This window comes from Eubalaena glacialis, chromosome 3 (genome assembly GCF_028564815.1).
Source record: "Eubalaena glacialis isolate mEubGla1 chromosome 3, mEubGla1.1.hap2.+ XY, whole genome shotgun sequence".
NCBI lineage: Eukaryota > Metazoa > Chordata > Mammalia > Artiodactyla > Balaenidae > Eubalaena > Eubalaena glacialis.
In genome coordinates this window covers 65,162,459-65,188,867 of record NC_083718.1, presented here as the reverse complement: position 1 = coordinate 65,188,867, position 26,409 = coordinate 65,162,459, and the positions used below count along the sequence as shown (strand labels likewise).

General features: G+C 34.2%; 1 protein-coding gene across 4 annotated transcripts in view; it reads left to right on the top strand.

Annotated features, from left to right (window-relative positions):
- The window catches only part of DCAF6 (DDB1 and CUL4 associated factor 6), a 166,001-nt gene that overhangs the window by 52,009 nt on the left and 87,583 nt on the right, over positions 1-26,409 (top strand). For all 4 annotated transcript variants that reach the window (XM_061183138.1, XM_061183137.1, XM_061183136.1 and 1 more), the window contains 3 exons: positions 19,565-19,678; positions 21,616-21,751; positions 24,185-24,399. In XM_061183138.1, the coding sequence (XP_061039121.1) occupies positions 19,565-19,678; positions 21,616-21,751; positions 24,185-24,399 (465 nt within the window). The remainder of the gene's footprint in view (positions 1-19,564; positions 19,679-21,615; positions 21,752-24,184; positions 24,400-26,409) is intronic.

Below are 26,409 nucleotides of genomic sequence, written 5' to 3'. Positions count from 1 at the left end.
TCTTGAAAACTGAGGGAAATTTGTAGTTAGTAAGTCTTTGGTTATTCTCTGCCATTCTCTGTATTTTTTTTTTTTTTTGTCCTTTACCTTTTTTTTTTTATTTTTTAATTAATTAATTAATTAATTAATTATTTTCACACACACCCTGTATTTTATTTTTACAAGAGATAAATAAACTGACACCAAGCATTGTAAATGGATGACCACAACAAAAGCAACAATGATTGCAATTACCAAACATGAAACACACTCATACTATGTCATAATATTGACATTGAGTCCAGTAATCCTCCACTGTAACAGCTCCTTTACTTTGCAGTGAAAATTGATTTGTATATTTTTTGCCTCTGAGTCCTTGTGGGATTTTTTTTTTTTTTTTAAATAGAAAGTCACAAAAATTATAATCATCCTCATTAGTTCACTCAGTCCCATGTAATTAATTTTTTTTTTATCTTGATCTTTTGTTAGCACTTTTATGAATTCACCAGTTTTCCATTAGAGTTCTGAAAATGCTTATTCATTCAGTTCAGCAGTATAGTTACCAGAAACCTGTACTTGTCAGAGTCTTTTCCATGAATTCCTTGAAGATAAAACCCTTTTATAGGAACATTTTTGCAAAAGCATCAGAGTACACCCAGAACTCTCTGTAAATGACAAAAGACATAGAAATGACCACGGTTAAAGATTTGATGAAAGTTCATAATAATGCAATTGACAAGGAAATTTAGTTATTTCTGAGGTATACATTTTAAAGTAATAACTAGAGTTATGACTTATAACATTATATCAGAACATATAAGATTTTTAGAAATTTCATGTAATGTCTGAAACATTTATATTAACATATTTCCATACAAATAGCCCAAAGAAAGTTTAGTATTAGTTGTTTTTTGTTTGTTTGTTTGTTTGTTTATACTGCAGGTTCTTATTAGTCATCAATTTTATACACATCAGAGTATACATGTCAATCCCAATCGCCCAATTCAGCACACCACCATCCCCACCCCACCGCGGTTTTCCCCCCTTGGTGTCCATACGTTTGTTCTCTACATCTGTGTCTCAACTTCTGCCCTGCAAACTGGGTCATCTGTACCATTTTTCTAGGTTCTACATACGTGCGTTAATATACGATATTTGTTTTTCTCTTTCTGACTTACTTCACTCTGTATGACAGTCTCTAGATCCATCCACATCTCAACAAATGACTCAATTTCGTTCCTTTTTATGGCTGAGTAATATTCCATTGTATATATGTACTACATCTTCTTTATCCATTCCTCTGTTGATGGGCATTTAGGTTGCTTCCATGACCTGGCTATTGTAAATAGTGCTGCAATGAATATTGGGGTGCATGTGTCTTTTTTTTTTTTTTTTTTAATAAATGTATTTATTTATTTATTTTTGGCTGTGTTGGGTCTTCGTTTCTGTGCGCAGGCTTTCTCTAGTTGTGGCGAGCGGGGGCTACTCTTCATCGCGGTGCGTGGGCTTCTCATTGTCATGGTTTCTCTTGTTGTGGAGCACAGGCTCTACATGCGCAGGCTCAGTAGTTGTGGCTCACGGGCTTAGTTGCTCCGCGGCATGTGGGATCTTCCCAGACCAGGGCTCGAACCCGTGTCCTCTGCATTGGCAGGCAGATTCTTAACCACTGCGCCACCAGGGAAGCCCCCCATGTGTCTTTTTGAATTATGGTTTTCTCTGGGTATATGCCCAGTAGTGGGATTGCTGCATCATATGGTAATTCTATTTTTAGTTTTCTAAGGAACCTCCATACTGTTCTCCATAATGGCTGTATCAATTTACATTCCCACCAGCAGTGCAAGAGGGTTCCCTTTTCTCCACACCCTCTCCAGCATTTGTTTGTAGATTTTCTGATGATGCCCATTCTAACTGGTGTGAGGTGATACCTCATTGTAGTTTTGATTTGCATTTCTCTAATAATTAGTGATGTTGAGCAGCTTTTCATGTGCTTCTTGGCCATCAGTATGTCTTCTTTGGAGAAATGTCTATTTAGGTCTTCTGCCCATTTTTGGATTGGGTTGTTTGTTTCTTTAATATTGAGCTGCATGAGCTGTTTATATATTTTGAAGGTTAATCCTTTGTCCGTTGATTCATTTGCAAATATTTTCTCCCATTCTGAGGGTTGTCTTTTCGTCTTGTTTATGGTTTCCTTTGCTGTGCAAAAGCTTTGAAGTTTCATTAGGTCCCATTTGTTTATTTTTGTTTTTATTTCCATTACTCTAGGAGGTGGATCAAAAAAGATCTTGCTGTGATTTATGTCAAAGAGTGTGTTCTTCCTATGTTTTCCTCTAAGAGTTTTATAGTGTCCAGTCTCACATGTAGGTCTCGAATCCATTTTGAGTTTATTTTTGTGTATGGTGTTAGGGAGTGTTCTAGTTTCATTCTTTTACATGTAGCTGTCCAGTTTTCCCAGCACCACTTATTGAAGAGACTGTCTTTTCTCCACTGTATATTCTTGCCTACTTTTTTATAGATTAGTTGACCATAGGTGCGTGGGTTTATCTCTGGGCTTTCTATCTTGTTCCATTGATCTATGTTTCTGTTTTTTGTGCCAGTACCATATTGTCTTGATTACTGTAGCTTTGTAGTATAGCCTGAAGTCAGGGAGTCTGATTCCTCCAGCTCCGTTTTTTTCCCTCAAGACTGCTTTGGCTATTCGGGGTCTTTTGTGTCTCCATAAAAATTTTAAGATGATTTGTTCTAGTTCCGTAAAAAATGCCATTGGTAATTTGATAGGGATTGCATTGAACCTGTAGATTGCTTTGGGTAGTATAGTCATTTTCACAATACTGATTCTTCCAATCCAAGAACATGGTATATCTCTCCATCTGTTGGTATCATCTTTAATTTCTTTCATCAGTGTCTTATAGTTTTCTGCATACAGGTCTTTTGTCTCCCTAGGTAGGTTTATTCCTAGGTATTTTATTCTTTTTGTTGCAATGGTAAATGGGAGTGTTTCCATAATTTCTCTTTCAGATTTTTCATCATTATTGTATAGGAATGCAAGAGATTACTGTGCATTAATTTTGTATCCTGAATTTTACCAGATTCATTGATTAGCTCTAGTAGTTTTCTGGTGGCATGTTTAGGATTCTCTATGTATAGTATCATGTCATCTGCAAACAGTGACAGTTTTTTACTTCTTCTTTTCCAATTTGTATTCCTTTTATTTCTTTTTGTTCTCTGATTGCCGTGGCTAGGACTTCCAAAACTATGTTGAATAATAGTGGTGAGAGTGGACATCCTTGTCTCATTCCTGATCTTAGAGGAAATGCTTTCAGTTTTTCACCATTGAGAATGATGTTTGCTGTGGGTTCGTCATATATGGCCTTTATTATGTTGAGGTAGGTTCCCTCTATGCCCACTTTCTGGAGAGTTTATCATAAATGGGTGTTGAATTTTGTCAAAAGCTTTTTCTGCATCTATTGAGATGATCATATGGTTTTTATTCTTCAATTTGTTAGTATGGTGTATCACATTGATTGATTTGCGTATATTGAAGAATCCTTGCATCCCTGGGATAAATCCCACTTGATCATGGTGTATGATCCTTTTAATGTGTTGTTGGATTCTGTTTGCTAGTATTTTGTTGAGGAATTTTGCATCTATATTCATGAGTGATATTGGTGTGTAATTTTCTTTTTTTCTACTATCTTTGTCTGGTTTTGGTATCAGCGTGATGGTGGCCTCATAGAATGAGTTTGGGAGTGTTCCTTCCTCCGCAATTTTTGGAAGAGTTTGAGAAGGATGGGTGTTAGCTCTTCTCTAAATGTTTGATAGAATTCACCTGTGAAGCCATCTGGTCCTGGACTTTCGTCTGTTGGAAGATTTTTAATCAGTTTCAATTTCATTACTTGTGATTGGTCTGTTCATATTTTCTGTTTCTTCCTGGTTCAGTCTTGGAAGGTTACACCTTTCTAAGAATTTGTCCATTTCTTCCAGGTTGTCCATTTTATTGGCATAGAGTTGTTGTAGTAGTCTCTTAGGATGCTTTGTATTTCTGCAGTGTCTGTTGTATCTTCTCCTTTTTCATTTCTAATTTTATTGATTTGAGTCCTCTCCCTCTTTTTCTTGATGAGTCTGGCTAATGGTTTATCAATTTTGTTTATCTTCTCAAAGAACCAGCTTTTAGTTTTATTGATCTTTGCTACTGTTTTCTTTGTTTCTATTTCATTTATTTCTGCTCTGACCTTGATGATTTCTTTCTTTCTGCTAACTTTGGGTTTTGTTTGTTCTTCTTTCTCTAGTTCCTTTAGGTGTAAGGTTAGATTGTTTATTTGAGATTTTTCTTGTTTCTTTAGGTAGGCTTGTATAGCTATAAACTTCCCTCTTAGAACTGCTTTTGCTGCATCCCATAGGTTTTGGATCATCGTGTTTTCATTGTCATTTGTCTCTAGGTATTTTTTGATTTCCTCTTTGATTTCTTCAGTGATCTCTTGGTTATTTAGTAATGTATTGTTTAGCCTCCATGTGTTTGTGTTTTTTACGTATTTTTCCCTGTATTTCATTTCTAATCTCATAGCGTTGTGGTCAGAAAAGATTCTTGATATGATTTCAATTTTCTTAAATTTACTGAGACTTGACTTGTGACCCAAGATGTGATCTATCCTGGAGAATGTTCCGTGCGCACTTGAGAAGAAAGTGTAATCTGCTGTTTTTGGATGGAATGTCCTATAAATATCAGTTAAATCTATCTGGTCTGTTGTGTCATTTAAAGCTTCTGTTTCCTTATTTATTTTCATTTTGGATGATCTGTCCAGTGGTGTGATTGAGGTGTTAAAAGTCCCCCACTCTTACTGTGTTACTGTCGATTTCCTCTTTTACAGCTGTTAGCAGTTGCCTTATGTATTGAGGTGCTCCTATGTTGGGTGTATATATATTTATAATTGTTATATCTTCTTCTTGGATTGATCCCTTGATCATTATGTAGTGTCCTTCCTTGTGTCTTGTAACATTCTTTATTTTAAATTCTATTTTATCTGATACGAGTATAGCCACTCCAGCTTTTTATGATTTCCATTGTCATGGAATATCTTTTTCCATCCCCTCACTTTCACTCTGTATGTGTCCTTAGGTCTGAAGTGGGTCTCTTGTAGACAGCATATATATGGGTCTTGTTTTTGTATCCATTCAGCAAGCCTGTGTCTTTTGGTTGGAGCATTTAATCCATTCACATTTAGGTAATTATCGATATGTATGTTCCTTTGTCCATTTTCTTAATTGTTTTGGGTTTGTTTTTGTAGGTCCTTTTCTTCTCTTGTGTTTCCTACTTAGAGAAGTTCATTTAGCATTTGTTGTAGAGCTGGTTTGGTGGTGCTGAATTCTCTTAGCTTTTGCTTGTCTGTAAAGCTTTTGATTTCTCCATCGAATCTGAATGAAAACCTTGCCGGGTAGAGTAATCTTGGTTGTAGGTTGTTCCCTTTCATCACTTTAAGTATGTCATGCTACTCCCTTCTGGCTTGTAGAGTTTCTGCTGAGAAATCAGTTCTTAACCTTATGGGAGTTCCCTTGTATGTTTTTTGTCGTTTTTCCCTTGCTGCTTTCAGTAATTATTCTTTGTCTTTAATTTTTGCCAGTTTGATTACTATGTGTCTCCGCATGTTTCTCCTTGGGTTTATCCTGCCTGGGACTCTCTGCACTTCCTGGACTTGGGTGGCTATTTCCTTTCCCATGTTAGGGAAGTTTTCGACTATAATCTCTTCAAATATTTTCTCGGGTCCTTTCTCTCTGTCTTCTCCTTCTGGGACCCCTATAATGCGAATGTTGTTGCATTTAATGCTGTCCCAGAGGTCTCTTAGGCTGTCTTCATTTCTTTTCATTCTTTTTTCTTTATTCTGTTCCGCAGCAGTGAATTCCACCATTCTGTCTTCCAGGTCACTTATCCGTTCTTCTGCCTCAGTTACTCTGCTATTCCTTCTAGTGTATTTTTCATTTCAGTTATTGTATTGTTCATTTCTGTTTGTTTGTTCTTTAATTCTTCTAGGTCTTTGTTAAACATTTCTTGCATCTTCTCGATCTTTGCCTCCATTCTTTTTCCGAGGTCCTGGATCATCTTCACTATCATTATTCTGAATTCTTTTTCTGGAAGGTTGCCTATCTCCACTTCCTTTAGTTGTTTTTCTGGGGTTTTATCTTGTTCTTTCATCTGGTACATAGCCCTCTGCCTTTTCATCTTGTCTGTCTTTCTGTGAATGTGGTTTTCATTCCACAGGCTGCAGGATTGTAGTTCTTCTTGCTTCTGCCGTCTGCCCTCTGGTGGATGAGGCTATCTAAGAGGTTTGGGTAAGTTTCCTGATGGGAGGGACTGGTGGTGGGTAGAGCTGACTGTTGCTCTGGTGGGCAGAGCTCAGTTAAACTTTAAACCACTTGACTGCTGATGGATGGGGCTGGGTTCCCTCCCTGTTGGTTGTTTGGCCTGAGGCAACCCAACACTGGAGCCTACCTGGGCTCTTTGGTGGGGCTAATGGCAGACTCTGGGAGGGCTCATTGCCAAGGAGTACTTCCCAGAACTTCTGCTGCCAGTGTCGTTGTCCCCACGGTAAGCCACAGCGCGCCCCCCCCGCCTCTGCAGGAGACCCTCCAACACTAGCAGGTAAGTCTGGTTCAGTCTACCCTGGGGTCACTGCTCCTTCCCCTGGGTCCGGATGCGCACACTACTTTGTGTGTGCCCTCCAAGAGTGGAGTCTGTGTTTCCCCCACTCCTGTCGAAGTCCTGCAATCAATTCACACTAGGCTTCAAAGTCTGATTCTCTAGGAATTCCTCCTCCTGTTGCTGGACCCACAGGTTGGGAAACGTGATGTGGGGCTCAGAACCTTCACCCAGTGGGTGAACTTCTGTGGTATAAGTGTTCTCCAGTCTGTGAGTCATCCACCCACCAGTTATGGGATTTGATTTTTCTGTGATTGCACCCCTCCTACCATCTCATTGTGGCTTCTCATTTGTCTTTGGATGTGGGGTATCTTTTTTGGTGAGTTCCAGTGTCTTCCTGTCGATTATTGTCCAGCAGCTAGCTGTGATTCTGGTGTTCTCGCAAGAGGGAGTGAGAGCACGTCCTTCTACTCCGCCATCTTGGTTCCTCCACCTGAAGTTGTACTTCCTTTACCTTTTAATTCAGCTAGATTGAGGTTCTTCCCCTTGCGTTAGCGTTGTCTGAGGAACTCTATCTGAAAGCCCATTTCTTAGGAAGCAAATATTTTAATATTTGTTTTGTGCCAGGTATCTCAGGCAGATCTCCTAGCCTCCTCTCTATATTTTTTTATTCTGGAATTCTGATGAGATACATGTTAAGACCTTCTTATTCTATCTAACATTAAAGTTGTTTTTTTCCATTGATGTATAAAACATGTAGGTAAAGTACATAAACACTAAGCATATAGCTCAGTAAATTATCACAAAGTGAATCTGTACATGTAACAACCAGAAAGATCAAGAAATATAAGGCATTGGGACTTCCCTGGTGGCGCAGTGGATAAGACTCTGTGCTCCCAATGCAGGGGGCCTGGGTTCAGTCCCTGGTCAGGGAACTAGATCTCATATGCATGCTGCAACTAAGAGTTCACATGCCACAACTAAGGAGCCCACATGCCGCAACTAAAGAGGCTACCTGCTGCAACTAAGGAGCCCTGGAGCCGCAACCAAGGAGCCCGCCTACTGCAACTAAGAGCCGGTGCAACCAATAAGTAAATAAATAAATAAGTAAATAAATAAATATTTAAAAAAAGAAAAAGAAATATAAGGCATTAAGTTTCCCAGAAGCCCCTTTATCCTGACGTCCAACACCGGATTTTTCTAACCACCTTAGTTTTTCTGTTTTTGAACATTATATAAATGAAGGCATGTTAAATGGTCTTCTGTTTGTTTTTGTTTTTGAATTTGATGTTTTTTGCTGAACAAAATCTTATCTTACATTTGTGAAATTCATCCATGTTGGGTACAAGTATAATGTGTTCATTTTCATTGCTTTTTAGTATTCCATCGTGTGAATAAACCACAGCTGATTGATCTGTTCTGCTGTTGATGAAAATTTTAAATTTGATTTACAGTTTGGAGAACATTCCTTTACATGACTTTCAGTATATTTATGTTTAGAAGTAAACTTGTTCGGTGATACATATTTGTTTATTTTAGAGATAGTGCCAGTTTTCCAAAGTGTAACAGCTTTCGTGCCCACCAATGGCATATAAGAATTCCTATTGCCCCTCATCTTTGCCAACGATTGGTATTGTTAATCTCTAATTTTGACAGGTTCTTGTGGTTTAAAATGCCTTTTTCTGTTGATACTTCTGAGGTTTAGCATCTCTTCATATGTTTATTGGTTATTTGGATATACTGTCTTGTCAAGTGCCTATTCAGATTTCTTTCCTAATCTTTCTATTGGGTTGTCCATTTTATTTCATTATTATTGTTGATTTATAGGAATTTCTTATATCTTCTGCATATGAAGCTATCTCTTCCACTCTGTGGTTGTATTTTCACCCTCCTGATGGTGTCTTTGGATGAACAGAAGTTCTCAGTGTTGTCTAATGTATTGGTCTTTTCCTTTATTGGTAGTGCCTTCTGCATCCTGCTCAAAAAATCTTTTCTTCATCCGCATAGCACAGGGAGATCAGCTCGGTTCTTTGTGACCACCTAGAGGGGTGGGATAGGGAGGGTGGGAGGGAGGGAGATGCAAGGGAAGAGATATGGGGAGATATGTATATGTATAACTGATTCACTTTGTTATAAAGCAGAAACTAACACACCATTGTAAAGCAATTATACTCTAATAAAGATGTTAGAAAAAAATCTTATATGAAGGTTATGGAGGCATTCTTCTGTTTTCTCTTTTAGAAAGTTTATTGTTTTGTCTTTTCCATTTAGATCTTATAATTCACCTGGATTTGATTTTTCTGATAATATGAAGTAGGAGTCTATTTTTTTCTCCCCTATGGATTTTTTTTTGTATAAACATAATTTACTTCTTAGAAAATTAAATCAGAATCGCAAACAGCATACAAGCAAAAGAGGCAGCCTATATAAGGACATTTTAACAGTATATAACCTTTTGCCAAAGATGTTTTTTTGCTGAATACATATACACTGTGATTGGAATATAGTTTTTTGTTCAAAACTAAAACTCTGCGTCCATTGAACAGTTCTCCTCTTCCCCCTTATCCCAGCATCTGGCAACTACCATCCTACTTTCTGTTCCTAAGAGTTTGATTAGTTTAGATACCTCACAGAAGTAGAATCCTGCAGAAATTGTCATTTTGTGACTGGCTTATTTTAGTTAGCACAGTGTCCTCAAGGTTCATCTGTATTGTAGCATATGACAGGATTTCCTTCTTTGTTAAGGCTTAATAGTATTCCATTGTATGTATATACCATATTTTCTTTACCTGTTTACCCATCAATGATCATTTGGGATGCTTCCACCTCTTAGCTGTTGTGAATAATGCTGTAATTAACACAGGAGTGTACAAATATCTCTTCAAGGTTCTGTTTTCAATTCTTTTAGATACGTATACACAGAAGTGGGATTGCTGGATCATATGATTATTCTATTTTTAGTTTTCGAGGAACTTCCTTACTTTTTTCCATAGCAGCTGTACCATTTTCCATTCCCAATAAAAGTGCACAGAGGTTGCAATTTCTCCACATCCTTGTCAACACTTGTTATTTTCTGTTTTTTTAAAAATAGTGGCCATTCTAACGTGTGAGGAGATAGCTAAATGAGGTTTTTATTTGCTTCCTTAATAATTAGTGATGTTGAGTTAGCTCTTTTTGTGTATGTTGGTCATTTGTGTATCTTTGGAAAAATGTCTATTCAAGTACTTTGCCCATTTTTTAATTGGATTGCTTTGTTGTTGAATTGAAGGGGTTCTATATATATATATACATATATATATATATACACACACACACACACATATATATACACACACACATATATATATGTTATTTATGTAGCTGTGTCTGGGTCTGGTCTTAGTTGCAGCATGCGGGATCTTTCATTGGGCATGAAGGTTCCTCATTGTGGTGCACGGGCTTTTCTCTGATTGTGGCGCGTGGGCTCCAGAGAGCACAGGTTCATTAGTTGCAGCACACGGGCTCTCTAGTTGTGGCGTGCGGGCTCCAGAGTGCGTGGGGTCTGTAGTTGTGGCGCGTGGGCTCTGTAGTTGCAGCGCGCAGGCTCTTTAGCTGTGGCACGCGGGCTCCAGAGTGTGTGGGCTTATTAGTTTTGGCATGTGGGCTTAGTTACCCCATGGCATGTGGGATCTTAGTTCCCTGACGAGAGATCGAACCTGCGTCCCCTGCATTGCAAGATGGATTCTTAACCACTGGACCACCAGGGAAGTCCCTCTTTATATATTTTGGCTATTAATCCCTTATAAGATGCAGTGTGCATTTTCTCCCATTCTGTTGATTCTCTTTTCACTCTGATGATTGTTTCCTTTACTGTGTAGAAGTTTTTAAGTTTGATATTATCTATTTTCGCTTTTGTTGCCTGAGCTTTTGGTGTCATATCTAAGAAATCATTGCCAAATCTAAAGTCATGAAGCGTTTCCCCCGGGTTGTTTTTCTAGAAGTTTTATAGTTTTAAGTATTATATTAAAATGTCTTTATTACATTTTAATTTTTGTATGTGGCATAAATAAGGGTCCAACTTCCTTCTTTTACATGTGAATATCCAGTTTTCCCAACACCATTTGTTGAAGGGACTATTCTTTCCCTATTGTGTAGCCTTGGCACCTTTCTCAAAGATCATTTGACCACATATGTGAGGCTTTATTTATTCCTGGGTTCTCTACTCTGTTCCATTGGTCTGTAGGTCTGTCATAATGTTTTAAATGTAGTAGCTTTGTAATACGCTTTGAAATCAGCAAGTGTGAGGCCTCCAGCTTTGTTTTGCTTTCTGAAGATTGTTTTGTCTGTTTTGTGTCCTTTGAGATTCCATATGAATTTTAGGGGTTTTTTTTTGATTCTGTAAAAATGTCCTTGGAATTTTGATAGAAATTGCATTAAACATAGGTCACATTGGATTATATGGACATTTTAACAATATTCAGTCTTCCAGTCCATGAACACAGAACGTCTTTCCATTTATTTGTGTCTTCTATAATTTCTTTCAGCAGTGTTTTGTAGTTTTCAGCGTACAGATCTTTCACCTCCTTGAATAAGTTTATTCCCAAGTATTTTATTTTTTTGATGCTATTGTAAATGGGTTGTTTTCTTAATTTCATTTTCAGATTGTTCATTGTTACTGTATATAAACACAGCTGATTTTTAAGTGTTGATTTTGTAACTGCAACTTTGCTATATTCATTTATTCTAATAGTTTTGTTGCAGAAACTTTAGAGTTTTCTATGTATAAGATCAGGTTTTTTTACTTCTTCCTTCCCAATTTTGATGCCTTTTATTTCTTTTTTCTTGCCTTGATGCTTGAACTTCTAATACTATATTGAATAGAAGTGACGAGAGTGGGTATCTTTGCCTTGTTCTTGATCTTAGAGGGAAAGCTTTTGGTTTTTCACCATTGAATATATTAGCTATGAGCTTCTCATATATGGCCTTTATTATGTTGAGGTAATTTCCTTCCATTCCTAGTTTGTTGAGTGTTTTTTATCATGAAAGTGTGTTGTATTTTGTCAAATGCTTTTTCTGTATTAGTTGAGATGATCATATGGTTTTTGTCCTTCATTTTGATAATGAGATGAATTACTTTGATTTGAGTATGTTGAACCATCCTTGCATTTCAGAAGTAAATCTCTGACTTGGGCTATTAGTGTGTTATTGTTTTGGATTTGTTTTTTCTTTTTAGCATTTTGCTGAGGATTTTTATATCAGTATTCATCAGGAATACAGGTTTGTAGTCTTACTTTCTTTTAGTATCTTTGTCTGATTTTGGTATCATGGTAAAGCTGTTTTCATAGAATAAGTTTGCAAGTGTTCCCTCCTCTTCAGTATTTTGGAAGAATTTGAGAGGATTGATGTAAATTTTTTAATGTAGGTGGTGTTGTCAAGCCATCTGGTTCTGGGCTTTCCTTTCTTTGGATGTTTTTGGTTACTGATTCAGTGTTCTTACTGTAGTGTAGCTTTGTTCAGTTTATGTCTATCTATCTATCTAATCTATTATTTAGTCTTGGTAAGTTGTATATTTCTAAAAATTTATTCATTTCTTCTAGGTCATTCCATCTGTTGTTGTATTCATAGTAGTCTCTTAGGATCCTTTTTATTTCTGTGGTATGAGTTGTAATGTCTCCTCTTTCATTTCTGATTTTTGCTGAGTCATTTTGCTTTTTTTCTTGTTAGTCTAGGTGAGGGTTTGTTGATTTTTGATACCCTTTTGAGAAGAACTTAATTTCATTGATACTTTTTTCTATTTTTCATATCCTTTATATCTGCTCTAATCTTTATTATTTCCTTTGTCTATTAACTTTAGCTTTAATTTGTTGTTCTTTTTTTAGTTCTTTGAGGTGTAAAGTTAGGTTGTTGATTTGAGATGTTTCTTCTTTTTTAATGTAGGTATTTATTACTATAAACTTCCCACTTAGTACTGTACCATTTACATTTAAAGTGGTTACTTATAGGGAACTGCTCACTATTGCCATTAAAAAATTTTTTTCTGTGTGTCCTGCAAATATTTGGTCACTCTTTTCCTCTCTTGCTGCTTTCCGTTGTGTTTTATTGATTTTCTTTTTTCTTTCATAATGACATGCTTTAATTCCTTTCTTGTTTTCTTTTGGCATCTTTTATAGGTTTTTTTCATTGTGTTTACCATGAGGATTACATAAAACATAGTTATAACAATCTATCTTGAACTGATAACAACATAATCACATACAAAAATTCTATTCCTTTACATCCTTGCCCCACTTTGTTCAGTGTCACAAACTATGTCTTTTTATATTTTGTATTCACTAACGTAGTGTTATAATAATTTTTAATCCTTTTATTTCTTAAATTCTATACTCAAAAGTGATTTATGCACCACCATTACAGTATTACAGATTTTTGTATTTGTCTGTATATTTACCTTTACCACAATCTTTATATTTTTATATGCTGTGTGTTGCTGTCTAGCTTCTTTCGTTTCAACTTGAAGGACTTCCTTTAGCAGTTCTTGTAAGGCAGGTCTTTGTGGTGATAACCTTTCTTAGTTTTTCTTTATCTGGGAAGGTCTTTATTTCTCCTTCAGTTTTAAAGGACAGTTTTGGTGGATATATAGTATTCTTGGTTTGCAGGTTTTTTCTTTCAGCACTTTGAATGTATTATCCCACTTCCCTCTGGCTGGTAATGTTCCTGTTGAGAAATCCACTGATCTAATGGGAGCTTCTTTGTATGTAATGATTCACGTTTCTCTTGCTGCTTTCAAGATTAACTCACTTTTGACTAGTTATTTGTAGTATGTCTTGATTTGAGCCTCTTTGGGCCCATCCTAGTTGGAGTCCTCTGAGTCTCTTGAATCTGGATGTTCATTTTCTTTCTCAGATTTGGGAAGTTTTTGGCCATTATTTTTTTCAGATAAGCTCTCTACCCACTCCCCTTTCTCCATCTGGAACTCCTATAACAGGAATATTGGTCATCTTGGTGATATCCTATAAGTCCCTTAGGCTTTTTTTCACTTCATTCCTTTTCTTTGTTCCTCTGACTAGATGATTTCAAATGGCTTATCTTTGAGTTTGCTGATTCTTTTTTCTGCTTGATTGAGCCTGCTGTTGATCCTCCTCTAGTGAATTTTTAAATTTAGTTACTATATTTTTCAGCTCCATAATTTCTGTTTCGCTCATTTTTCTGGTTTCTTTCTCATTGGTAATATTCTCGTTTTGTTTATGCATTGTTTTCCTGATTTTGTTTAGCTATTTGTATGCTCTTGTAGTGCATTGAATTTCTTTATGACCATTACTTTCAATTCTTTTTTAGGTAATTCATATATCTCCCTTTTATTAGGGTCAGTTTCTGGAGATTTACTTTGTTCCTTTGTTTGAGCCATGTTTTCCTGTTTCTTCAATGAATTGTCTGTTTAATCTTTTGCCCATTGTTTCATTTTTTATTGTTGAGTTTTGAGGGTTTTTAAAAGTATGTTCTGTGTATTTTTCAGGTATGTGACTCAATTTTTTTCTCTGAGTTGATGGCTAGTCTTTTCATTTTCTTTACAGTGTCTTTCAAAAAGAAGTTCTTTAATTTTAAAGAAGCCCATTTTATCAAATTTATTATTTTGGGAGGGGAACCAATGTTGTGTCTAAAAATCTTTGTTTAACCAAATGTCACAATGATTTTCTCCTAAAAGTTTTATACTTTTATGTTTTGCATTTGGATCGATGATCCATTTTGTGTTAATTTTTTCATGAAGTATGAGATACTGCTTTAAGTTCATTATTTTGCATATGGATATCTGGTTTTCCAACATTGTTTTTCGCCACTGAACTTTTTTTGCATCATGATCATAAGTCATTTGACCACATCTGTTTTCACCTATTTCTGGTCAGTATCTTTTCTCTTCCAGTGATTTATGATTATGCTTGTACCACACTGTCTTTATTACTATAGCTTAATATTAACTCTTGAAACCAGGTAGTATAAGTCCTTTCTCCTTCTTTTTCAAAATTGTTTAAGGTATTTTAGGTCTTTTGTATTTCCACATGGATTTGATAATTGTCAATTTTTACCAAAATTCCTCCTGGGATTTATTTGAATCTATATATCAATTTAGGGAGAATTGACAACAATTATTAACTCTTCCAATCCATGATTGCAGTATATCTCCCTTATCTAGGACTTTAATTTTACTTGGCAATGTTTTATAATTTTCAGTTTGTGTGTCTTAAGACACCCTTAAATATTTCATATTTTTTAATGTTATTGTAAATGGTATTATCTTTAAAATTTCAATTTCTGATGGTTTTGTTGCTAGTATTTTGACATGCAGTTGATTTTTATATATTGATCTTGTATTCTGCAGTTTTGCTACACTCACTTATTAGCTCTAGTAACTTTTTACAAAAAGATTACATAGAATTTTCTCCTTAGATGATTATGTCATCTGTGAATATAGAGACACTTTTTCTTCTTTTCCCATCTGGACTCCTTTTATTTCTTTTTCTTATCTTATCACCCTTATTAGAACTTTCAGTCTAATATTGAATAAAAGTGGTAAGACTAAACATCCTTCCCTTGTTTTGATCTTTGATCTTTCACTATTAAATATGACAGTAGGTATATTTCAATAATGCTTTTTTAGCAGGTTGAGTTAATTCCTTTCTGTTCATATTCTTACACTTATCAGGACTGGATATTGGATTTTGTCACGTGTTTTCTCTGCATTTTTTCATTTTTTGAAAGGATTGTATTGCTTTTCTTTTAGTTTCTTTTTTTTATAGTAGAAAAGATAGTTTTATGATTTTAAACATTTAATATTTATTGAGAATTGTTTTGCTCTGTGTAGCTACAGTCCATCTTGAAAAACATTTCACATGGACTTGAGATCAATGTGCATTCCACTCTTTTTTTTTCTTAAACATCTTTTTTTTTCTTAAACATCTTTAATTGGATCTTTTAGTTTCTTAACATGGTGAATTACATTTAATTTTCAAATGTTAAAACCAATTTAACATTCCAGAGATAAACCTCACCTGGTCATATATTGATATATTATCCTCTTTCTGTGTTGTTGTATTCGTTTTGTTAGGGACTTTTTCTTTTTTTTTTGCAGACATGTTCATGAGAGATGATCTTTAGCTTTGTTTTCTTGCACTATCTTTGGGTTTGTTGTTAGCATAATGCTGCCCTATTGCAATAACTTGGAAAGTTTGTCCTCTTCAATTTTCTGAAAGATTTTGTGTAGAAGTGGTAATATTTGTTTCTTATATGTTTGGGAGCATTCACCAATAAAGCCATCTGGTCCTAGAGTTTTCTTTGTAGGATGTTTATAACTGCATATTTATTTCTTAAAATGAATATTTGGTGATTCAGGTTATATCTTTCTGCTTTAATGAGCTTCGGTATTTTATCCTTTTCAAGGAACCTGTTTCATCTATATTGCTGAATTTCTTGGTGTAAGTTGTTCACAGTACTTCCTTACTGTCCTTTTAACATCTGTAGAATCTATAATGATGTCACCTCTGTCACTCTTGATATTGGTAGTTTGTATTCTCTCTCTCTGTCTCTCTCTCTTTATTATTCTTAGCAGTCTGAGTAGAGATTTCATCAATTTTAATGATCATCTCTAAGAACGAACTTTGGTTTCCATGATTTTCTCTATTGTTTTCTTTTTCTATTTTTGATCTCCATTTTTTCCTTTCTTCTGTTTACTATGGTGAGTTTCATTGCTCTCTTTCTTCTAGTTTCTTAAAGTAGAGGCTGAAGTTACTGATTTGAGACCTTTATCCTTTCTAATACAGGCAGTTAGTAAAATAAAATTTCCACTGAGTATTCCTTTAGGTAAATTTCACTAATTTTGATATGCTGAACTTCCATTTCTCTTCTATTAGTAAATTAGTAAATATATTTTCTAGTTTCCATTGTGATTTCTTCTTTGATTCATCATTTATTGAGAAACATGTCATTTAGTTTCCAAATATTTGGAAATATTTGAATATTTGAGTTGTTTTCCAGCTTGGGCTTAATTGCAGTTGAAGCTATTTTAATCATTTGTGTAACTGTCTTTGTATGGACTGATTTACAATGATTATTTTCTAGTTAAATCCATCTCAGTCAGAATATGTACTTTGTATGACTTGAATCCTTTTAATTTTAATGAGACTGGTTTTGTGTCCCAGAACATAGTCTATTGGTAAATTTATCTTATGCACTTTAAAAACTGCTTATTCTTTTGTTTGTGGAGTGTTCCATAAATATCAGTTATGTCAAGGTGGCTGATAACCATGTTCAGTTCTTCTATATTCTTACTGATTTTCTGATTACTTGTTCTATCAATTATTGAAACAGATGTGTTGAAATCTAATATTTTTGGACTGTCTGTTTCTCCACTCAGTTCTGTCAATTACTGCTTCATATATTTCAAAGATCTGTTTTTAGGTACATAAACATTCAGGATTTTGATGTTTCTATTCATGGGTTGACCCATTTATCATTGTAAAATGACTCTCTTTATCCCCATTAATACTCTTTGCTTTGAAATTTGCTATTTATACAGCAAATCTAGCTTTCTCATTATTAGAGTTATTGTGGTATCTCTTTCTTCTGTCCTTTTACTTTTAGTCTAGCTATCTTTGTCTTTATATTTAAAGTTAGATTCTTATAGGCAATTTATAGTTGGGTTTTGCTTTTTTATCCAATCTAGCAACATCTGCCTTTTATTTAATTGGGCTGTTTATATCATTGACAATTAACGTGATTATTGATATGTAGGTAGCTGAATTTAAATTTTGTGTCTTGCTCTTTGTTTTCCCTCTGTTCCTGTTGCATCAATTTTTCCCCCTTCTGTTTTTTGGAAGAACTGAGTATTTTTGTGATTCCACTTTACCTCCTTTGTTGATTTATTAGCTATAACTCTTTTTTTGTTGTGGTTGTTTTAGTGTATGCTTTAGGGTTTATAGTATACATCATAAACTTTATCACAGTGTACCATCAAGTAATATGGTACCACTTCAAATATAGTATAAGAATCTTATAACACTGTACTTTCATTTTTCTTCTCCTGGAATTTTGGGTATTTTTTTCCTACATTTTATTCTTATATGTTTTATAGTTTCCTTAATACATTGTTAATATTCTTCCTTTAATAGTCAATTATCTTTAAAAAGATTTTAAAACAAAGTAAAAATTATATTATGTTTACTTACATATTTATTATTTCCAATCTTAAATTCCTTTTCATAGATCCAGATTATGACAGGTATTATTTTCCTTTTACATGAAGGATTTTAAAAGATGTATTTATATTGTGCTGGTCTGTTAATGTAGAGGTTTGGAAAATTATCCTGTAAAATGCCAAATAGTAAATATTTTAGGCTTTGTGTGCCATATAATCTTTGTCACAACTACTCAAATATGCCATTGTGTTAGGAAAGCAGACTTGGATAATATGTAAATGATTGGATGTGGCTGAGTTTCATTCAAACTCTTATTTACAAAAATAATGGGTCATAGTTATGTAAGAGGCATCCTTTGCTGACTTCTGTGCTACTGAATAATCTTTCAGCTTTCTTATTTCTGAAAAAGTCTAGTTTATTTTTGTTTTAGAAAGATATTTCTGTGGGTATAGAATTCTAGTTTGACAGTTGTTTTTATTTTCTCTTTTACTACTTTAAAGATGTTACTCCACTGATTTCTGGCAAGAAATCTTATTTTTAATCACTGGTTTTACATAATTTGAGAACAATGTATTTCTTTATTTTTATTGCTTTAGTATTTTAAGAGTAAATCACAATTTCTGTTCTTATTCTCTTACTGGCCATTTGGGTTGTTTCAAGTATTTAGCTAATATGAATTGTGCTGCTATGAACTTTCTGGTACACATCTTTAGGTGCCTTTATGCATACATTTATTTGTAGTGGAATTGCTGGGTCATGGAAGAGGCATATGACCAGCTTTAGTAGATACTGACACATGGTTTTTCAAAGTGATGGTACCATTTTACAGCCCCATCAACGATGTGTGAAAGCCCTTGTTGCTCCATGTCCTCATTGCCATGATATTAATCTAGTCCCTTTCATTTTGGTCATTCTGGTGATGTGTAGTGATATTTACTTAGGATTATAATTTGTGTTTAGTTGATCACTAATGAATCTGAGCACCTTTTCATGTATACCGAGTTTTAAAACATAGGAATATACCTTCCATTGTTTATGGGTTCATAAAAACCTATGTGAGAATGCTAAATACCCAATTTTGGCAGTTTCTACTTCTAAGGACAGAGAAGGGGAGGAATATGTTGGACAGGAGGGTTCACAGAGGGCCTCAACTTACAGTATTATTGCTAAACCAGAAGTGGATACAGGAATATCTAAAATGTTTCATTTCTTTAAAAAATTTAATTTTTGTAAAATACGCCTAATATAACATTTGCCATTCAAACCATTTTTAACTGTACTGTTCGTGACACTTAGTACTTTTACATTGTTATAGAACCATTACCATCGCTCAAAAAATTTTTGAGAGGTCAGTTTAAATGCTTAATTCAGCATCACATAGTTTTTATAAACATTATCAGAGAGTAAAATTTTACAATGTGTTTCTAATACAAGTGTAAATTCACATCCAGAAAACAAAAATTTGGCTATTCAAAGTTTGAACAAGCTTCCAAGGGTAGGATTTTTCTTGTCAAGTTGTTAGGAGTTTATAATTTAAAGAGCTTTCTGTCTGAAGGTACATTAATGTCAAACTTCAAAGTAATGAGTCACATTAATTCAACAGTTACCTCTTGCATATTTCTACATATATAGCACTGTTTTGCATTATGATATGGGTAAGTCATAAATAATTAAAATAAATGGTTCTTAGTTGCTTTTGCCATAATCATTTTATGATATAGCAGTAATGTTTTTCAAAGTCATCTGTTTAAATGTTCACTAACATTACCTGTACTTTTGTTTTCATCTTCAGATTATGACTGTACCTAATGACCCGTATACTTTTCTCTCTTGTGGTGAAGATGGAACTGTTAGGTGGTTTGATACACGCATCAAAACTAGTTGCACAAAAGAAGATTGCAAAGATGTAAGAATCAAGTTTTTGTACAAATGATGAAAAAAATTAAGATTATACTTAAAATTGGGTAGTAAGTTATCTCTGAGTTATGAGCTTATGGATAAATTAAGAATTTTTTATTTTATAAAATTTTCAATAAGTATATTTTTATAATCAAAAAAATTTCTTAATTAAAATGTTAATAGCGAAGTTAAGGAATGTATACTTAAATTGTACAGTTCAAATATATTTATAAAAATTTATATAATTGTTCAGTATATACCATAGCATTATAAAAATTTGAAGTATTTATCAGTATATTCCATTTATTTATGGAGGCAATTTTGGCTTACCAATAGCAGTGATAAAAGCATGTAGAAGTTTAGTGCCTTCTTTTTATTTTTACCTTGTCCTTTAAACCAAGATTTATTTATATGCTATCTTTTGTTTTAGACAGATACCATTTTATCAACATGTTCATTCATATTTAGCTCACTTCTCTAAAGATAGAGCTTCACTATCAATTTTGTATTTTTTAAAATAGTATTTTAAACTTGAAAAAGACCTGAGAAATCAGTCAGTGTAAGGCCCCAGGCAACTAAGCCTAAATGTTATTTAGAGACAGTAGCTTTTGTCTCGGATCATTTTAGAGTAGTAAATGAAGTAAGAAAGTATTGCTAAATACATTTTTACTGATAGTTACAAAAAAAAAGTTACTAGTAATCAGGTTGAGTGTTTGCTAATTAAACCAGTTACTGTTGTTAACATGCTTTAGGTGAGAAAAGATTATTTTATACATTGAAACAGAGAAGAAAAAAAATAGAAATAAAATTTTGTCAGTTTTTATATTGTATACATGTATACACATACAGAATTAGGAAGTTGAACTGAAGGCAGAAATAAGTTTAAAATAGCAGGTTGTTTATTAGGGGCATTTGGTTTACCTGTTTCTTAGTAAATAATAGGTCCTAAAATTTGTTATGTCAAAATCTTTTAAGCAGTATTTTCGTATACAATGTAGTTGGATTTAATTTTGCTTTTATAATCGGAAACTCTGTAAAACTAAAGAATAAAGCAAAGCTAATAAGTGAAATATTGTTAAATTGTGTCTCAATAAAACTTTTGATTTCTTTATATGTAAAAAGGAATAGAGAGAGTATAAAGAAAAATTGGTAACTAGGGTAATTCTTAAATCCTAAAAATTTAGAATTATGAACAATATTTGGTGAATAAATTCTATGTAATAGGAATAATGTTCTGAGGCCCATAATTAAATACATAAAACTTAGCATAAATGTAACTTAAAAACTTGGCTATTCTGAGAAGAGTGAGGAGTTAGAGTTGTAGACAAAATAGTATAGAATTAACAGAATACCTTAAAGCTGTATCTTTGGGGTGATAGCTCTTATATTTTCTAATGCTTGTATAGAGATAAGTAGTGACATTATAGTGAAGCCTGTCTTTGACATGGTTTGTATATATGTATGTATGTACTTTGTTTTTGAACTGGTAAGGAGGAAGATTTTATAAGTTAACAAAAATATAAAATTTTAATATCAGGTTATGATATTTTTGTTACATTTTAATAGCAATAATTAAAATTAAAATATCATGAGTACCGTATAAAATAATGATTATACTTATGATAGACAAAGGTTGATTATACCTCCATCTTTACTGTCCAGTGGACCAATGACAGCAGGCATTTCTAATGACATTAATGACTTAATGACATATTACATAGGTAATGTATGAGTTTTTTAATATTTCTAAAGATGATCATTCTATTCCTGAGTATGAGACTATTTAGGAGGCATGTTGTTGTTTTTTTTCCCCCCTCATTGTCATACTGACTGAATTAGGATTTCTGAAAAAGATTTTCTTGTTCTAATTGAAGGGAAAATGTTTTAAATAGACTATTATCTGTTGTAAAGCTTATGTAACTGGTATTTTTTTATCTTTTGTAGGATATTTTAATTAACTGCCGACGTGCTGCCACATCTGTAGCTATTTGTCCACCAATACCATATTATCTTGCTGTTGGTTGTTCTGATAGCTCAGTACGAATATATGATCGGCGAATGCTGGGTACAAGAGCTACAGGTAAAAAGACATATGTTAGAGAAAATATGAGATCCTATCAGTTCAAAGGATAAATCTTTTTTTTTATATAAATTTATTTTTGGCTGCATTGGGTCTTCATTGCTGCGTGCAGGCTTTCTCTAGTTGCGGTGAGCGGGGGCTACTCTTCATTGTGGTGCCTGGACTTCTCATTGCGGTGGCTCCTCTTGTTGTGGAGCACAGGCTCTAGGTGTGCGGGCTTCAGTAGTTGTGGCTTGTGGGCTCTAGAGCGCAGGCTCAGTAGTTGTGGCGCACAGGCTTAGTTGCTCCGCCGCACGTGGGATCTTCCCGGACTAGGACTCGAACCCATGTCCCCTGCATTGCCAGGTGGATTCTTAACCACTGCACCACCAGGGAAGTCCCCAAAGGATAAATCTTTTTTTTTTTTTTATTTTAAGGGATAAAACCTGTGTTGGTATAAAAGGAATGTGACATATAAGACAATCAACTTGGTTCTTCTTCCTCAGAGTAAATCTTCCTGAATCACCCAAAGGATAAATCTTTATGACGTATTGCAATTTTAAAATTTCATTAGTTTGACATAAAATTTAGTAAATCGAATGTATTTAAATACTATGGGTTATTATAAAAAATAGCATTTCACCAAGTTTTTATGACCCATCAGTGTGATACTTTTGCAGTTTATCACTTTAAAAAGTTGTAACACTTGATGTATTAACTTCCTGGGTCTGTCATAACAAATTACTATAAACTGGGTGGCTTAAAATAACAGAAATTTATTCTCTCACATTTCTGGAGGCTAAATGTCTAAAATCAAGATGTTGCAGGGTGGTTTTCTGCTGGAGGCTCTCGGGGAGAATCTATTGCCTGCTTCTCTCCTAGATTCTGGAGGTTGCTGACAATCCTTAGCATCCCTTGGCTTTTAAATGTATCAGTCCAATCTCTGCTTCCGTATTTACATGCTGTTCTCTCATGTGTATCTGTGCCTACATTTCCCTCTTCTTATAAGGACACTAGTTACATTGTATTTAAGGGCCACCATAATCCAGTATGACTTCATCTTGATAATTACATCTACAAAGACCCTATTTCTAAATGAGATCACGTTCTGTGTTTCTTGGTGGACATGAATTTTTAGGGGACACTCTTCAGCTCACAACACTTGGCTTTCCTAATTTCTCTTTGCTATCTTTTCAATCAAGGGGATAATAGTAAGCGTGGTGGAGAGGAAAGTTAGGAAAGAAGAGTGACTTGGGTGTGTATTAATGTATAACATATTTATGCCTACTTAGTAGCCTAGCTAAAGTACTGTAAATGATGCTGCAGTACTGAATTTGAACTTGCCTTAAACTCCTATTTGTTCCTCATCTGCTTTGGGATCAAACCACTTCTGAAATATTCACCTCAAAGCTAACTTCCATTAGCATTTTCTGTCAAGGAAGGTCAAGATTGCACACTCTTTCTCTCTCTCTCTCTCTCTCTCTCTCACACACACACACACACACCCCCCAAATATACATACATATGTACACATTTATATATATATTCACATATTTTATGGCATTAAAAATAAAAGTTGACTTGGACCAGAAATTAACAATGTTGATCTCAATGTCAGTTTATGTCCAGTGAAAATGGACATAGATTACTGAAATGGGAAAACCAGATGGGATCTTCTTTCTTTTCTTGAACTGTGATTGAGGAGTCTTGTCTATTTGGACATGCATGTTTAGGGGGAACAGTAGTAATATATGGAACTGTAGGCTCAGTTATCATTTCTCAACAGATGGGACATGATTGAAATTTTGGGCAGGGCAGGATAATACAGCTTTGTGGGATTCTTAGAATTTAGCATTCCTGGGCCTGCAGAGCACAAAGTGCCAGTTGTACCTCTCCCTATCGTATTGCATTATGTTGACGACCACCAAAATTAATTCGAATTAGAGTGGTATTCCCACTCTGTTATCTTATAAGAGGAGAATTTCATGGCAATCAAAAATCTTTTAATGACATAAAGTAAAACGTAAATCGTATTAAAAAGATACTGTACTGTTTAATCTAGTATGCTAGTAAATATCAGCTTTCCGATTTATATTATAAAAATTATATTATCTTAATTTGGGGAATTTTTAAGAGATGTTTTAGTGTGACTGTAATCACAATATAAAATTGATTAAATAACTCATATTCCAATAAAACATTGATGTAATCTGGAATTCTAGAAAATCGTGAATTCTTTTTGGAAGATATGTAACCTTTATACTATATTCATTTTTATTTTGTTACAAAATTTGACTGTTGATTAAAGAGTTTTCTAGAAATAGAATATGACAGACAGCTTGGATTTATATTGCTACGTTAAATCACATATCTCATAATTCAGATTAAGAGTTTTTCAGGTGTTTTTCTTGAAAAATATTCTGAATTTTAAACAATTCCTTTTTTCTTATTTAGGGAATTATGCAGGTCGAGGAACTACTGGAATGGTTGCCCGTTTTATCCCTTCCCATCTTAATAACAAGTCCTGCAGGGTGACATCTCTGTGTTACAGTGAAGATGGTCAAGAGATTCTTGTTAGTTACTCTTCAGATTACATATATCTTTTTGACCCCAAAGATGATACAGCACGAGAACTTAAAACTCCTTCTGCAGAAGAGAGAAGAGAAGAGGTAAGTTTACTCAAAACCATGTTCTTCATTGAATTCAGAAAACATTAATTCACTAACTCCTGGAGCATTAATTCAGTAACTCCTAGGGCCTGAAGGGCTTCAAAAAATAGAGTTAATTTTCACGGCATTTACAGTCTAAGGAGCAAAGACATGAAAACATGCATGAAAGAATGGGAGTGATAAATAAGGATAAGGCCCTAGGCGAAAGTATTGTAAAGTATTTTTAAAGAGAAAATATTTAATAGCAAAATGTTTTTCCAAGTTTATGGATGCACAGAAGCAGGCAAGAAAGATGAACAGTTCTGACAGTTGCAGAAGAGGCAATTAAAATAATAAATAAATGTGATGTATAAACTTCCAAGAGACTAAATGTTTATATTCATGCAACAGTGTTTACTATTCATATGTTGATAGCAGTCCTTCCTGTCTTCTCCTGATTCTGCCTCTTTCACAGTTATGAATTAGTGACATGTAATATTATCTCTAGGTACATTTTGTAAAACATTGACCCATGTGAATGAGTGAGAAAAAGGTAAGTTAAAGTGTCTGTACATACACACAAAACACAACACATACACAGAATCGGGAGAGGAGGGGATTGCTGTCCTCATATAAATAGTGAATGGTAATAGGTGAAACTCCTATTGGTGCATGAATATAAACATTTAGTCTTTTAGAAGTTTATACATTACATTATATACATCTCTATATATCTATATCTGTAGATACCCTCTTCTTTATCAATTTCTAGATATAAATATAGATATATATTATGTATTGGAAACTAGGTGATGAAAGAACTACTTTTCCTAAAATGACTCTAAAATACTAACTCATTTTTCTTATTTATGAACAACAAAAACCAGAAATAATATATCCTTGACAGTACACAGCAGTAGAAAAATGTTTGCTTTAACCTTCTTTCACCACGTTTTTCACTTTGGCTTTTTTATTTTACAATGTCCTATGGTGTTTTTTTTTGTTTTTTTTTTTTAATTTGGTCACACCGGGTCTTAGTTGCGCCTCCAGGGCTCCTTAATTGCGGCACGTGGGCTCCTTAGTTGTGGCTCGCGGGCTCCTTAGTTGAGGCAGACAGGCTCCTTAGTTGTGGCATGCGAACTCTTAGTTGCAGCATGCATGTGGGATCTAGTTGACCAGGGATCAAACCCAGGCCCCCTGCATTGGGAGTGCAGTCTTATCCACTGCGCCACCAGGGAGGTCCCTACAGTGTCCTGTGTTTAATCACTCTGTTCTTTGGATTATAAATGTCTTTTGAAATTAACCATTGCTTTTTATTAATTATCAGTGACTTTTAGGTATTGGTCCAACTCTTCTTAATGAATACATTTTAAAGGTACTAAAGAACAATAACAATTTTGTAATTCTTATGAGATGCAAAACTAAATCCAGTTCTTATAGTTGCAGGTTGAGAGGGCTATAAAATTAGAAAAAAATCAAGATTACTTTATAAATGTGTTTTTGGGATTTTAAATTTGGCAGTGTGTTTAAGTGAATTAGGAAATTGGTGAAGAAGAGGGTATGATAGCTAATGAAACAATTTTTGAGTTTATTGGTCTGATTGAAAATGTGAAATCTGCTGTGTCATTTTGTTGTTGCTATGTAATTTCCTCTTGAGATAATGCGCTTCAGTAAAGTTACAGTCATACTTTGTGACTGTTACAGAACGAAAGAGTTGGAAATGCAGAAACATTTTAAGTGAGCCAACTAGCTTTTATCCCATAGAATACTTAGCCTAAAGATGTTTATATAATCAGAGTGAAAGAGGCTTAATTATGAACAGTTGGTTTTTTTGAACATGTTTTTCTCAGTATTCTTTGTTGAATTAACTAAATTAAGAAAAATAATTCTGAAAATGAATTAAAATTAAAAAAATAAATTATGCTTATTGTAATAAATGAAATAATTCACAGGTCTGTATAGAAAAAGAAATTAATAACCTGTCCTCCTCTTAATCTTGCCATCTTTTCTTTCAGTGTTTTATGCTAAGTC